This window comes from Parasteatoda tepidariorum, chromosome X2 (genome assembly GCF_043381705.1).
Source record: "Parasteatoda tepidariorum isolate YZ-2023 chromosome X2, CAS_Ptep_4.0, whole genome shotgun sequence".
NCBI lineage: Eukaryota > Metazoa > Arthropoda > Arachnida > Araneae > Theridiidae > Parasteatoda > Parasteatoda tepidariorum.
In genome coordinates this window covers 26,102,124-26,116,122 of record NC_092215.1, presented here as the reverse complement: position 1 = coordinate 26,116,122, position 13,999 = coordinate 26,102,124, and the positions used below count along the sequence as shown (strand labels likewise).

At 30.8% G+C, this 13,999-nt stretch overlaps 1 protein-coding gene across 1 annotated transcript in view; it reads right to left on the bottom strand.

Annotated features, from left to right (window-relative positions):
• LOC107437513 (uncharacterized) overlaps window positions 1-13,999 on the bottom strand; it is a gene marked incomplete at its 5' end in the record, with an annotated part of 153,551 nt that overhangs the window by 16,438 nt on the left and 123,114 nt on the right. Inside the window, 3 exon segments of the mRNA XM_071188260.1 lie at window positions 5,779-5,834; window positions 5,961-8,127; window positions 10,790-10,907. Coding sequence (XP_071044361.1) covers window positions 5,779-5,834; window positions 5,961-8,127; window positions 10,790-10,907 — 2,341 coding nt within the window.

Genomic DNA, 13,999 nt, shown 5'->3' with positions numbered 1-13,999 from the left:
GTTCACAGGTGCCCACTGGATAACGTTAAATGAGTAACATTTCTGGCATCTTCCTCGGTGAAAAACGTTAAAGTTCAGTGCCTGCCGTTAGGAAAATAATAAATAAATATTAAAATCGTGTGAATAAGAATCGGGATATTAGCAGATTCCAGGCTTGGGACCTCTAAAAGGCTTGTCAGAAGCAGCGTCGTTTGAACTACGAAAATCGGAGCTATCTGGCGGGCGGGTAAAAATGCGGAAAATCTCATTTGCTGCATGTAAAAGGGGAGAAAATAGCTAAAATAAGTAAAAATGTGGAAGGATTGGTAACTATGTAGTTTGAATTTTCTGTTTCTCTTTGAAAATTGGTGAATTTTCTGAAAAAGCGGAATATTTATTAAAAAATGTGAAATTTTTAGAAAATCTGAATTTTTGATAAAAAGCTGAAATTCAAGAGATAAAAGTGAAAAAGGCGGAAATCCGCTAAAAAGTGGAAAAATCTCATCCCTGTAGATGAAGGTTGGCATGGTCATTAACTCCACCCCCACAGATTTGAATGGAAGAAATATAGTGTGAAAGAGAATGATCATTTCTTAGATTTGTTTGAGAGGGACAAGAAAAATTAGAACACTTTGGGGATGGAGACTGAACATTTTGCAGGTTGATGGAGATTATAATTAGTTGTTATTGAGATTTGCAACAAGTTCAATGACTGAAATAAGTTCTTACCCCGTTTCTAAAAAGTTGGAAGTCTTCCATAGCATAAAGAATAGGGTTCTGTAATAACTAACTAAACTTCAAGGCACTAGGAGTAACTTCAAGGCACTGACAAAAAGAGAATTTGAGAGTGGATTACTTTGAATTCTTAGAAAAAGAAAATGGTTTTGCCATATCCAACAGAATGCTGGAAGAAGCTTTAAAAATAGCAGCAGCTCTTGGACTATCAGATATTAAGGCATCGTCTATGTACATAAAGCGATGGAAATGATGCTAATGAAAGTCAGCAGTTGCCAGCTGATAAACGTTAAAGTAGCCAATGGCTTCATTCAAGCGATTTGTTCTTTGAGCATGAAAAATGATTACACACTGTATAATATACAAAATATTTATCAAACAATGGTGAGGTTTGATGAACCATACAGTAAGACAAATGATGTTGAAAAAAGCACCATAAGAATCTCTAACACCGGGTGTAAAAAGTGAGGATTTACAGTTCACTAGGAGCAACTGAACCTGCACATTAACTCCTCGCATTCGTGATTTTAAAAGAACGTACAGTAGGCACGCCACTTCGTGCACCGAAAGACTTAAAAATTCCACACATCGTTAAGGTTATCTGCTCTGTCAATGGATGGATGATGTCTAACCTTATGGAAAGTTAGCTGATAAGGCATTGGGGTCAAAATGAGGATGACGTTCAGAAGTTAATTATATTGAAGTAGGCCTCAATTTATAGAACCTCAAGTCTCTCTGAAAAATGAAAGAATCTGGACACAGATATAGATTTAATTCTGGCAGGGCGCACAAGCTTTCTGCACCCAGCAAATGTTTTGTGGATAGCACCCTTTAAAAGTGCAATAGGAAGAGAATGAACGCTCTTCATTAGAAATAAATTAAAGACCCTTGCAGGAATTTAAGAAGGTCAACTCGGCAAAATGTGAATGCTCTTGTGGCGGCCGCTTAGGAGGCAGTCTCCAAAGAGGTGATTTCAAACTCATATAAGTGTTGTGGTATTGCCAATGCGTTAGATAGAAGCTAAGATGGGTTGTTTCATTCCCAATTAGTGAAAGTTAATGTTGGATCTATAGAAAATGATGTTACTGATGAACTGAATGAGGAGTGTGTTGACCTTATTTTGGGTGAAGACTCTGATAGTTCTTTCAATGGATTTTCAGATTCTGATTAATGTAAATGAATAAATTATCTTTCTTTTTATGAAATATTTTGTTCTCTATAATTTTCATTTTTGCCCCTATGTGCATGTGCCGCAATCCTTCCAAGATTTACATATAAAGGATTGCTGTAGATGGTAAGTTAGATTTACTAATTAGAGCTTATATTTACTTTCTTTTGCTATAATTATTTTTACTTTATTTCGTTCATTTTTCGTGTGATTCATATTCACAGAAGTGCCAACCCTCCGGCTTTTTACAAGTTATTTTCTCCTCTGGGGTGTTCTCGAAAATCTCCGGTTTTTCACTTATTTTTACGCTGAACGCAGTTTTCATCAATTTCGGCCTCAATGCGTCAGTTTCGCCTTTCCTTTCTGAATCTGCAACTGCTTCGTAAATACTGCTTTGTGATTGGCTTCTTTCAGAAGCAAGAACGTTCGCTGTATGCTCTGAAAAATTATTTTCCGATCGTTTTCGTTGTACAGTGAAGTGAAGTGAAGTCAATACCAGTAACTTCCAATCTGAGTTTGTTTTTATGCGTGTTTCTGTCTTGTTTTAGTTTGTTTTTTGTGTGGAAATATATAATGGCTGCAAAACAAGTTAATGCGAAACTAATGCTAATTAATAAAATTCTTCTTTGAAAGAAAAATATCCAAATGCATATTTTCAATCAATGAACCATAATTGTTTGTACTCAGTTCCATTACAGATGAAGTAAAACAAATATCAAGAACATAGTCTTATCAATTCAAATAAAGATTACTGTCACTACTTACAGTATATTTTTATAACAAAATTTTAATTTAATTGCAAGAACATTTTGTGCTTAGTATAAAATAAGTTCATTTATTGAAGAAATCAATGATATGTTCTATAAATAATCTACAGTGGTTGGACAAAATAATGGAAACAGTTCTATGTGTACAAATTTTTTTTATCTTTCTAAAAAATACTAAGAGGATCATTATATATACAGTGTAACGTCCCATATCCGGACGTCCCTTTTCCGGAAGGGTCAATTTTTTAACAATCAAAATAAACAAACATTTCTTCATCTTCCCCACTCTCTTAAAAAGAAAAAAAAAGTATTTTGACAGGTTTTTTCCTCTCTTAGCTTCTAGTGATCTATGCATTAAACCCATAAATCAACAGAAAAGAGAACAGAAGATCTACCAAGACCGACGGTTAGTAACGCTCCTCCTCTGGAATGCAGGAAGGGGGGGGGAGATTTGTTTTCAAAAGAGCACAATTGAGTCCCCTCCCCCCTTCTTTCCTGTGCAGCTGGCTAGTAAAAGAGGCATTTCCTGGAACCTTTTTGATAAAGTGTTAGGGAAAGAAGTACTGTGAAAAGGGTAAACACAGCAAACGTTAAAGTGGATGGGGAATCCCCTTTAGTCACACAAGAAAAAATAAAGAGAACCCAATCAGCATGCCACGCCTTTATGCTTGATTGATAGCCAATGACAGGAGAGAAAATAAGAACTTGTCCCTACCCCCCTTCAACTTGAATGACAAGTAAGAAGGAAATGAATTTTGCTTCTTCACCTACCCACCTTAATGAATGAATGACAGGAATTTCCCCTTCATGCTTGAAACGTTCTAGTTCAAAATGGCGGAGAGAGCAATTAATATTTTCATAACTGTAAATTTTTTTAGTTTCCTATATTTACTTTTATAATAGCAATAATTATTATTTTTTAAATATTTTGTTTTTGATTGATTAGATATCATTCTAATACTAAAACATTATTGCCCGAAAAATAATGTTATTTAATTTCCGCTTCTTAGATTCAGATCATTTTAATCTCTGTTTACCTTGGGGGTCTATTATACGGAAAAATCGATTATCCGGACTTCGGAAAGTCCCGCCGATTCCGGATACGCGACTTTCCACTGTATATAGAAGTGTTGAGGATATGCGATTTCTCATACTTATCAATGAAGTTTAAAGCTTTTTGAGTTTTGAGGGACCAATTGTAAATTAAAAACAGAAAATAGTGTTTTTGAACACCCTATGCCAAAAAATGCAGCTATCTTTTCTTTTGCATGTTTTCTTTCCTTATACAATCATATTTTGATGTACAAACATTTGTTGCAAGGTATTATCCATTTTATGCAATTTTGTCATATGACACAAAATAATATTTGTAGAAAGCCCCTTATCATTATGAGTTCTATTAAAAAGTTCAAAAATTACAAAGAAAATTGCTTAAAACGTATTCAATTTTTAAGATATTCAAATTATGCTTATCTATTTAGTTGTTGAATAAAATTCACTATAAAACTAAGAAATTTTTAAAATTTTTTTTGGGCAAGCCCAGTTATATAACTACTTTAATTATACTTACAAAATAGCTTTTTTCAATGAAGTTTTTTCAAATTTTAAAGCAAAAAATTTATAATTAATTTTAAATTGCTCTAAATTACCTTTATTGAATATTAAGATGGGGGTGGTAAGTCTATTTTTAGACATAAATACATTCTAGTATGTTATGAAGGAGGGAAATTTATTACAGAAAAATAATCGTTTAAGCAAAATTGACTTATAATCTTTGTACATCTTATTATAAACAATATGGCCTTATTTTTAAAATCATAAAATAGAAAAAAGGTGCTTCGTGAAAGGAATGGGGTAATTCCTTCCTCTCATCAAGAATTCAAAAAATAAAATAAAATTAACGTTAGGGCCAAAGCTCCCAGTCCTAAAGCCAAGAATGCAAAATTAAAAGTAAAGTGAATTGTTCCCAACAGACAGCTAGAAGCATGGGAAGAGTTCCATGGTCGGTGATTTATAGAAAGATAAAATAGCCAAAAACAAAGCCAACCCTCCGCAATCAACATTAAAAAAATTCGGGTATCGCAAAAAGGATCACGATAATCACCAAAAAGGATCGTGAGAATTAGTAATTCTGTAACTGAAATATTTTATGAGAAATAAAGAGTTAAAAATAGATTTTGATGTTCTATTTTGCCGGGACTGTGAATTAAAGAGTTTTACATTTATATTGAAATAAAAAGTTAGCCATTACATTGATTGTTAAGAAAAGAATAAAATATTTATATTAGCTTTTTATAAAATGTAATAAAATTAAATAATTGGCTTAATTTAATTAAAATTCAATTAAGAATGATTAAAAAATAAATTTAAGGAGTTTTAAAAGCTAGGAAATTTGTAATGTCTATTATGGCATCACAAATAATTTCAAAGTTATAGCAAAAAAAATGTAAGATGAAAAAATAAGTTTTTTATAAACAGTCTATACCTCCATGAATATTTCAGCTGAGCTTACAAAATTCTGCGCAATTATAGCATATAATAAACAAAATAATTGCTACGAGTTACAAATTTATTGTTAAATTTTTCTTCATAGGCTGTTCAAAAACACTATTTTACATTTGCATTCATTGATTATAACTTCATTGATAAGTATGAGAAATTGCATGATTTTAACACTTCAGAAGTTATGAAAAAATTAAGTATTTCATGAGAAATATGTTAATATGTAACATAGAAGTGTTTCCATTATTTTGTTCTCCATCTGTATTTATCTGACAAACAAATAAAATTATAAATTAGCATACACATGTCAAACTGAAAACGTTAGGAATGTAATACTGTCACTATGAATAAATTTTTCTGTGAAAATAAAGTATATTTATTGGAACATATTGATGGAAGCCACCCCCTCTTGAAAAAATCTTACTGTAGCTTGTTTGGAAATCTCCTCATTTATGTTATCTTTAAAAAAATAACCTTCAAAGCTTCCTTTAAAATAATATTTAAGAACATTTATAGAGAGAAGAAAATATATGCATACAAACCTAAGTTTAAAGCAACCAATTTTTATTTAACCTTGTAGTTCACCAAAATCAAATGTTTCTAAGTATAATCAAGTAAATGTCTTACCGTTTTCTGGAAATTCCTTCACTTCAAAGTATTTGTCTAAATCCTCTATAAAATTACTGGTAAAAGAAAAAAGATCAATTTAATTTAAACATTTATTAACTTAAGTAAAAAAAAACTAAAAGTTTTGGAAAATAATTTCATAACTTACAACTATAAAAACATGTTCAGAAATATTTACTTACACATATCTTCCAGCACAACTGATATTAATAGATTGAGTAAACTCTTGATCTCCTTCATCAGTTATCTCCATTACTTCATCATTACTTAGATCTGGTTCTTCTATATCATTTGACTTTACTTGTTCCTCATCCCTTGGTTTGAATAATTTCTCACATTCCTTCATACGTTGATTTAATTTAAAATCTTTAACTTTGCTTTTATACCAACTCTTTATTAATTCTTCATCACTTTCATCTGTTTCTTCATCTCTTGGTTCTAATAATTTCTCACGTGTCTCAATAGGCTGAGTAAACTCTTCATCTCTTGGTTCTAATAATTTCTCATGTGTCTCAATAGGCTGAGTAAACTCTTCATCTCTTTCATCAGTTATCTCCATTACTTCATCACTTAGCTCCATTTCTCCCATATCATTCAGGTTTAATTCTTCATCCCTTGGTTCTAATAACTCCTCACATTCTTTCATCTGTTGAGTAAACTTTCCATCCCTTTCATCATTTCTCTTTTTCAATTCTTTTTCACTTGGTTCCATTTCTTTTATATCATTCAGGCTTAATTTTTCATAACTTGGTTCAAATTCCTCATGCTGAGTAAACTCTTCATTGCTTTCGTCACTTTTCTCTGTTACTTCATCATCACTCAGATCCACTACTTCTATATCACTTGATTCTACTTGTTCATCTCTTGGTTCTACTTGATCACATGGTTCAAAAAACTCCTCACTATCTTTCCTACGCTGAGTAAATCGTGTAGTTTCTCTTTCATCCCTTTTCTTTACGAATTCTTCATCGCTTAGTTCCCTTTTCTCAGATTTTTCAATCTGCTGAGTAAACTCTTCATTGCTTTCATCACTTCTCTTTGTTAGATCATCATCATTTAGCTCCATTTTTTCCATATCATTCAGGTTTAATTCTTCTTCCCTTGATTCTAATAGCTCCTCACATTCTTTCATAGGCTGAGTAAACTTTCCGACCCTTTCATCATTTCTCTTTATTATTTCTTTATCACTTGATTCGATTTCTTCTGTATCATTCAGGCCTAATTTTTCATAACTTGGTTCAAATTCCTCATGCTGAGTATACTTTTTATTGCTTTCTTCATTTCTTTTTTTTACTTCTTTTTCACTCAGATCCACTACTTCTATATCACTTGATTCTACTTGTTCATCTCTTGGTTCTACTTGATCCCATGGCTCAAAAAACTCCTTACTATCTCTCATACGCTGAGTTAATCTTGCAGTTTCTCTTTCATCCCATTTCTTTATGAATTCTTCATCATTTAGTTCCCTTTTCTCAGATTTTTCAATATGCCGAGTAAACTCTTCATTGCTTTCATTACTTCTCTTTGTTACTTCATCATCAATTAGCTCCATTTCTTCCATATCATTCAGGTTTAATTCTTCTTCTCTTGGTTCTACTTTTTTACTTGGTTCTAATAACTCCTCACATTGTTTCATAGGCACATCTTTTCCAACCCTTTCATCATTTCTCTTTATTATTTCTTTATCACTTGATTCCATTTCTTCTATATCAGTCAGGCTTAATTTTTCATCACTTGGTTCAAATTCCTCATGCTGAGTATACATTTTATTGCTTTCTTCATTTCTTTTTGTTACTTCTTTATCACTCATCTCGATTTTTTCCATATCATTCAGGTTTAATTCTTCATCACTTGGTTTCCATTTCGCAGAATTTTCAATATTCTGAGTAAACTCTTCATTGCTTCCGCCACTTCTCTCTGACACTTCATCATCACTCAGATCCACTACTTTTATATCATTTGACTTTACTTGTTCTCCATCTCTTGGTTCATATAACTCCTTACAATCTCTCCTATGCTGCTTTGCAATTTCTCTTTCAACCCATTGCTTTATGAATTCTCCATCTTCTCGATCTCTTTTCTCAAAATCTTTAATGTGCTGAGCAAGCTTTTTATTGCTTTTAGCACTTCTCTTTACTATTTCGTCATTACTCAGATCTATTACTCCTATGTCATTTGGCATCACTAATTCTTTATGCCTGGATTGTAATTGATAACTTGGCTCTAATAATTCTTTTTTATTCAGTATTGTCAACTTTTCATTTGCTTTAACTAAATTTGCATTTTGCTTGATTTGCTCATTTTCATTTAGCTCCATAATGTGTTCATTTGAATCTACTAAGTCATGAGCTAAAAATAAAAGTATTATATAATAAAATTTAATCCAAAGTTCAATATTTTTATGAGTTTTAAAACATACATTTTATACACTCATGTCCAAAAGTTAAATAACAAACACATTTTCACTGAAAACTTAAGAAATAACAAACCTAATCAATGAAATTTCTATATAAAAATGCAATGACATAAGGCAAAAACAATACCATAAAGGCAATAATACAGATTCAGGCTTATAAAGCAACAAAAATCACAGCAAAATAGTTCAAAATTTGTGTAGTAAAATGGTAATTACAGAAGGTTTCATATGTGACGTAACTCTTTTTGACGGCAATACAGGTCTCACAACAAGCATAGCTATTAAGTTTTGGAAAAATAAATCTTACTTTTCCCTTAAGGCTGTCCTTACCCCAGGAGGAATCTAAAACAGGGCTGATAGTTGTAATGGCTTTGGAAAGAGTATCCCAGACATGCTCTTTTGGGTTTAGGTCTGGAGATATGGCTGGCCACTTTATCCTCTAAACATCTTTAGATTCAAGGTATTCTAGATCAGCTCTGCATGAATATGCATTGTCAGCCATATAAATGACACACACAATATCTTTCCTTAAAATCTTCAAAGTCACAGCTTGATCTTTTTTAACCAAGGTAACAGAGTTAAATACTTTTCCAGTGAGTTTGGATTGAATCCAAGTACCACTGAATTAACTTCATCTGCTGCCACCTTATGTTTATTGTCTGCCAGAGCACTGAATACTTTACTTACCTCAATGGATCATAATCTTCCAAAAATTGAGGCAATAGAAAAAGGTCTGTCATATCTGTAAATTTTTTAGCATCAGATATTTTAAAGTGTTGTTCACCTGCTAACATGGGACACAATGAGATTGCTCATCGCAAAAAAAATCTCTACAGCATAGAGAGTAGCTCAATATCATGTAGCTCGTTGACTATCCCTACGCTTTGTTCATGTGTTAATGCCCCTCGACTTTTGTCGATCATATTAAAGCTTGCTTAATAAACATATTTGTCCATAATCCAGCCTACAGTCTATTTTGCCTACAAATGGTGAAATGACTAGCACTCAACAAGCTATAAATGTCTTCATCTTTTTTCAGTTCTCTCATTAGTTGTAGTTAAATCCCTGTACAATTTGCATAGTTATTGTGTCTTTCAGTTAAAAAGAAGGGCATAAAAGATATTCAAAATTTCCTATTTTTCAGATCAAATAAATAACTTAGCAATGCCAACCATATCCAAATACATTATCCACAGTTTTGCTGTCCTACTTTGTACCTTTAAGGAATCATTTTTCCTTTGAGTCTCAAAAGACAACTATAGCAGATCAGCAGAAGAATTTATTTCAGAAACTGTAATCTTCCCATCATAAAGTTCTATGAGATTGTAAATTTGGGAAACTTAGCTATATTTCATCTGTATACATATTGGTACCATTTAAACATATTTGAGAGTTATGCAGGCGATTTTCAAGCATGAAATGCCAAGTAATTTGATACAGCACATTATATTTTTTAAAAAATTCCATATGACAGTAAAAAAAAACTTGTTTTGCACAATCAGATTTTTCTAGCATGTCAAAAATATTTCCATCCACTTTATCTTTGTCAGTATTTTACTTTTAAAATTTATTGCTATTTTCCTGCACAAAATTTGATATCCCACACATTAAAAAAAAAAACGTCCAAATAGATGAGTTTTTTCATGTTCACACTTTAGTGTGCCGAAAGTTACCACTCATAATTTTTATTTAACAATTTACTTTAAAACACCATTATACTTTTATTTTTTACCTTGAAATACCTTAAATCTTGACACCACACACTGTTTTTTTAAATAATTCAACATGAAGATCAATAAACAAGTTTTTTTCCAACTTGAAATTTTCTGGTTCAAAAGTTACCATCAATTCAAAGAATTAAACATTTTACTTCAAAAAGCCAATGAAAGTTTTTTTCTCAAGCATAACATACCCTTTTTTGCTAATGCACATGACTTTTTTAAAATTTTAATGTTTTTCAAAGATGGTGACCTCAAAACGTATTTTGTATGCTCACATTTTTTAAACTTTCAGTATGTCAAAAAGATAATAATGAGCAAAAAAATGCAATCCCTTTCATGGTGGGAATTAGTTCGACCAATCATCGATTTTCCCCTATTTCTCCTATAGTACAGAGCATGTCTAGAATGCTTTTGGTAGAAAACATGCATTTTTAAAGCTGAGAATTGCCTTTAGAAAAGAATAGTATTTATTGTTCAAAAGATATTAAATTCATTGGCTTAAAACATTTGTCAATCACATTAAGAGCAGAAAAATTTATTGAGTTTTTCCTTGCTGCCTAACAGGGTTATGTTTACACTAGACCTTCCAAAAGTGTCATGTATTTGTGCTATCAGCTTTCTGTCAGCCTAATTTTTATTATACTTCGATTTATTTCCACATAAAATTCACGAGAATTTATTAACCTTTTCTTGAGTTGCTGGACAAAAATGTGTTTATTTCTAAACTTTTGGACATGAATGCATAATTATTAGCTGAATAGCTTATAACAGATATAAGCTTTATAGATCAAGTAAGTAAGTATAAATAGAGTATATGATACTAGGATACTGGAGCTAGGAATAAAATATTATCTATTGAAAGGAGTAAACAAACCTTCTAGATCATCAAGCCAGGTCATAAATTTTTTAAGTTCTTCTGCTGTATTAGGAAAAGAGACATCCTCGAAATAGTCATAAATATTTAAAGATTCTTTTAGCAGGTCTTGACTCTCCTGTAAAGAGCATTTGTGAAAAATTAAAATAAAGTAACCAACAGGAAATATGAACAAAAAGAGAAATGAAAAAAAAAAGAAGAAATGACTTATCTGAAATTGATTCCAGAAAGATATAACAGTATTTTAAGCCATTATATGCGGACATAATAAATTTTTTCAAATCATAAAAAATATTGACATTTATTTATTCATTCAGAGGGCTAGACTCATTTATACAATATAAATGATGAGTAACTTCTGTTTTTGATATTTACTTATCTTTTTTTATGTTCCTTTCTTGTAATTCATGCTATTTAGATGTTTTTAATTAATTATATATTTGGAAGATGTGTACAGTTTTTTGCTAAATACCAACTTTATATAGATTACAATTTTTTTCTTTCAGAAAGGAGAATAATGCTGTGAAACTCAATTTAAATTGCTTACTTTTAAAGTTAACATAAGCATAAAACGCAGAAGTAAATTTCACTGGCAACTATTGATGTACAATAATATAATTTGAAGTCTCAGTTTTTAATGTCTGTGTTCTCTAAAATATCATATTACTACTATTTTATATATAAAACATACATAATTGTCATTTATTTAATTGTCACAACACTTAGCCAGTCCGACATGCATGTTTTGTTTGAAACTACTTAGCTTAGCTTCACACTGAATGCTTCTGAGAGTTAAAGATGCGTATCCCTTTTTTTCAGTTTTCTAAAATAATTACTTAGTTTTGATCAGGCATTTTCTAGAATAACTGTTTTTTCCCTAGAATTAATATTTTTTTTAATAGTAAAATGAAATGAACTGGTAGGCACATTTAAGAAATTAAAATTTTCTCACCTATTTTAAATAGCTACTTAGCTACAATTAAGTCTTTTTTTAGATATGCATTTTTTAGTTTGAATAACTAAAAAAAATAAAAAGGAAACTCTTTTTATAAAGCTACACACTTAAGACATGGTTGGGAATACAGTTCAAAAGTTTAATAAAATCTATACAAATTCAAGAACTTTATTAATTTTAATATTGATTGTTTGCAGGGCCTTCGTAACAAGAATTGAGACCCTAGGACAGCTACAAATTTGCGGCTACTTGAATTCTGATAAAAATTTTATTTTTTGGGCTCATTTGAAATTTATTTAAAGAAATTTAATTGACTTATATTTGCTTAGTCTTTATTTTAAAATTATAACTACATATTTATACTTTCAGCTAAAAATATTTCATTTGATCCAAAGAAATTATTTAAAAGGAAACAGACATTAATAAAAAGTCATAATGCAATACTTCATGAGAGACAATGATTTATTGTTTTAAAACTATCGTGTTTAGGAACTGATTGTCGTCCCCTTTTTTGTAGTTTTTTTTTAATAATATATTTTCAGAAACTCAAAATTAAGTTAGTTACCAAACTTTCATAAAAGTTTGGTTTCTTGGTTAATGAAAATTGGTTTATTATTTTGACAATGTGAACGCATTCGAGACAGACACGCTCACCTTAAAACGTATCATTTAGGTCAAAAAGCATATTTATATACACCAACATCAAATCAATTGACAGGTAGAGCATTTGCTAAAAAATTTTCAGGACCTTACAGAATTATTGAAAAACATTCTGATCTAAATTATACAATTCAAGATGTAAACAAACCATATAAGAAACCAACTAAGGTACACATTGATAGAATTTTTTCATATACACAACGCAGACCAGATTTAGAAATTCCTCAAATAACCACTACGAATGTACCGAACGCCACTATTTCTTCTCAGACACATGTATTAAAAATAAATGACGAAAAGTGTAAGGATGCTTCATTTCCTTATGATATTGAAGATGATGGGGATGACTATATTCCATATACAACATACCGTCCAAAAAAGTCATTATCACACAAGCGTATTGATACAACGGAATCACTATCGCAACAACAATCTACTCAAAATTCTCAATCATCTTTAGTAAAAAGTCATACACGGCAAGTTGAGGGAACTAATGATTCTCCGATATCATTGGTAGATTCACCAGCACCTTCGGCGTAGACCTGAGAAAAATGCAGCATCAATTCAGGTAAATAAGTCAGAAATTCGAACATCTCAAAAACAATCCTCCGATAATAATTCGCTTTCAAGTAAAATTCTTGGTTGGGCAATGAACTCTGATAACTCAAACCCAGATAAGGGAATTTTAGAGAAAGTAGCCGATGCCTTATCTGCCAAGCTTTCGAATGATTTGCAAACTGAAGGGGACCCAAGTATCAATAATATAACGCTTTATCCTCAACAAACGCGTATATTTTATAATCAATCTTATACAAATTATTAGCAATAAAAAAAAAAAATTTTTTTTTTCCTCCTCTCTTTATTCTTTTTTTTTTTTTAGTCAATGTTCATATAGATATTTCGGATCATTTCTTGAATGGGAATCCGCGGCTCCTTTTGAGGAATTGATCTAGTCACTTATTGTTTCGTCGCGTCAATACAATGTTTTGCGCAGGCGCTATAAAACTTTGTTACGTTGACTAAACAATTGGAGACGAATATGTGTCAACTAAATAAGTAGGGAATAAAGAGAACAAACAAACAAAAAAAAAACACTTTGGATATAATAATACTAATAAATAATTATACTAAATAAGTAAAAGAAAAAAAAATCTTTTTTGTCTCTCAATTATATAATATTTGTAAATTTTACTTCTAAAATATGTATAGAAATAATTTATATTTATATACAATATGTATGAATAAAGCAAGTATACTGTACTATACCATTCTTGATGGTACGTAATTAATTAAAATGGGCAGAAAAACTGAAATCAACTGGATCAAATGATAATGAGTATCTATACTAAATCGTGTATACTAAGAATAATCGAAATGAAATATTTATATTTAGAGCAAATAAGGAATAGTTAATGTGTAAAATTAAATGAGTTCATTCATACTCAAATAAGTTTAATGATCTTTTGTCATTTCTTGAAACAAAATTTTTAAATACTTGATTAGTTTTGAATGAGTGGAAGAGAAAAAAAAACTCTTAAGTACTAGAACTTTATAATAGTTTATTGAGTAGATGGAGAGAACTTTCCTTGTTTATT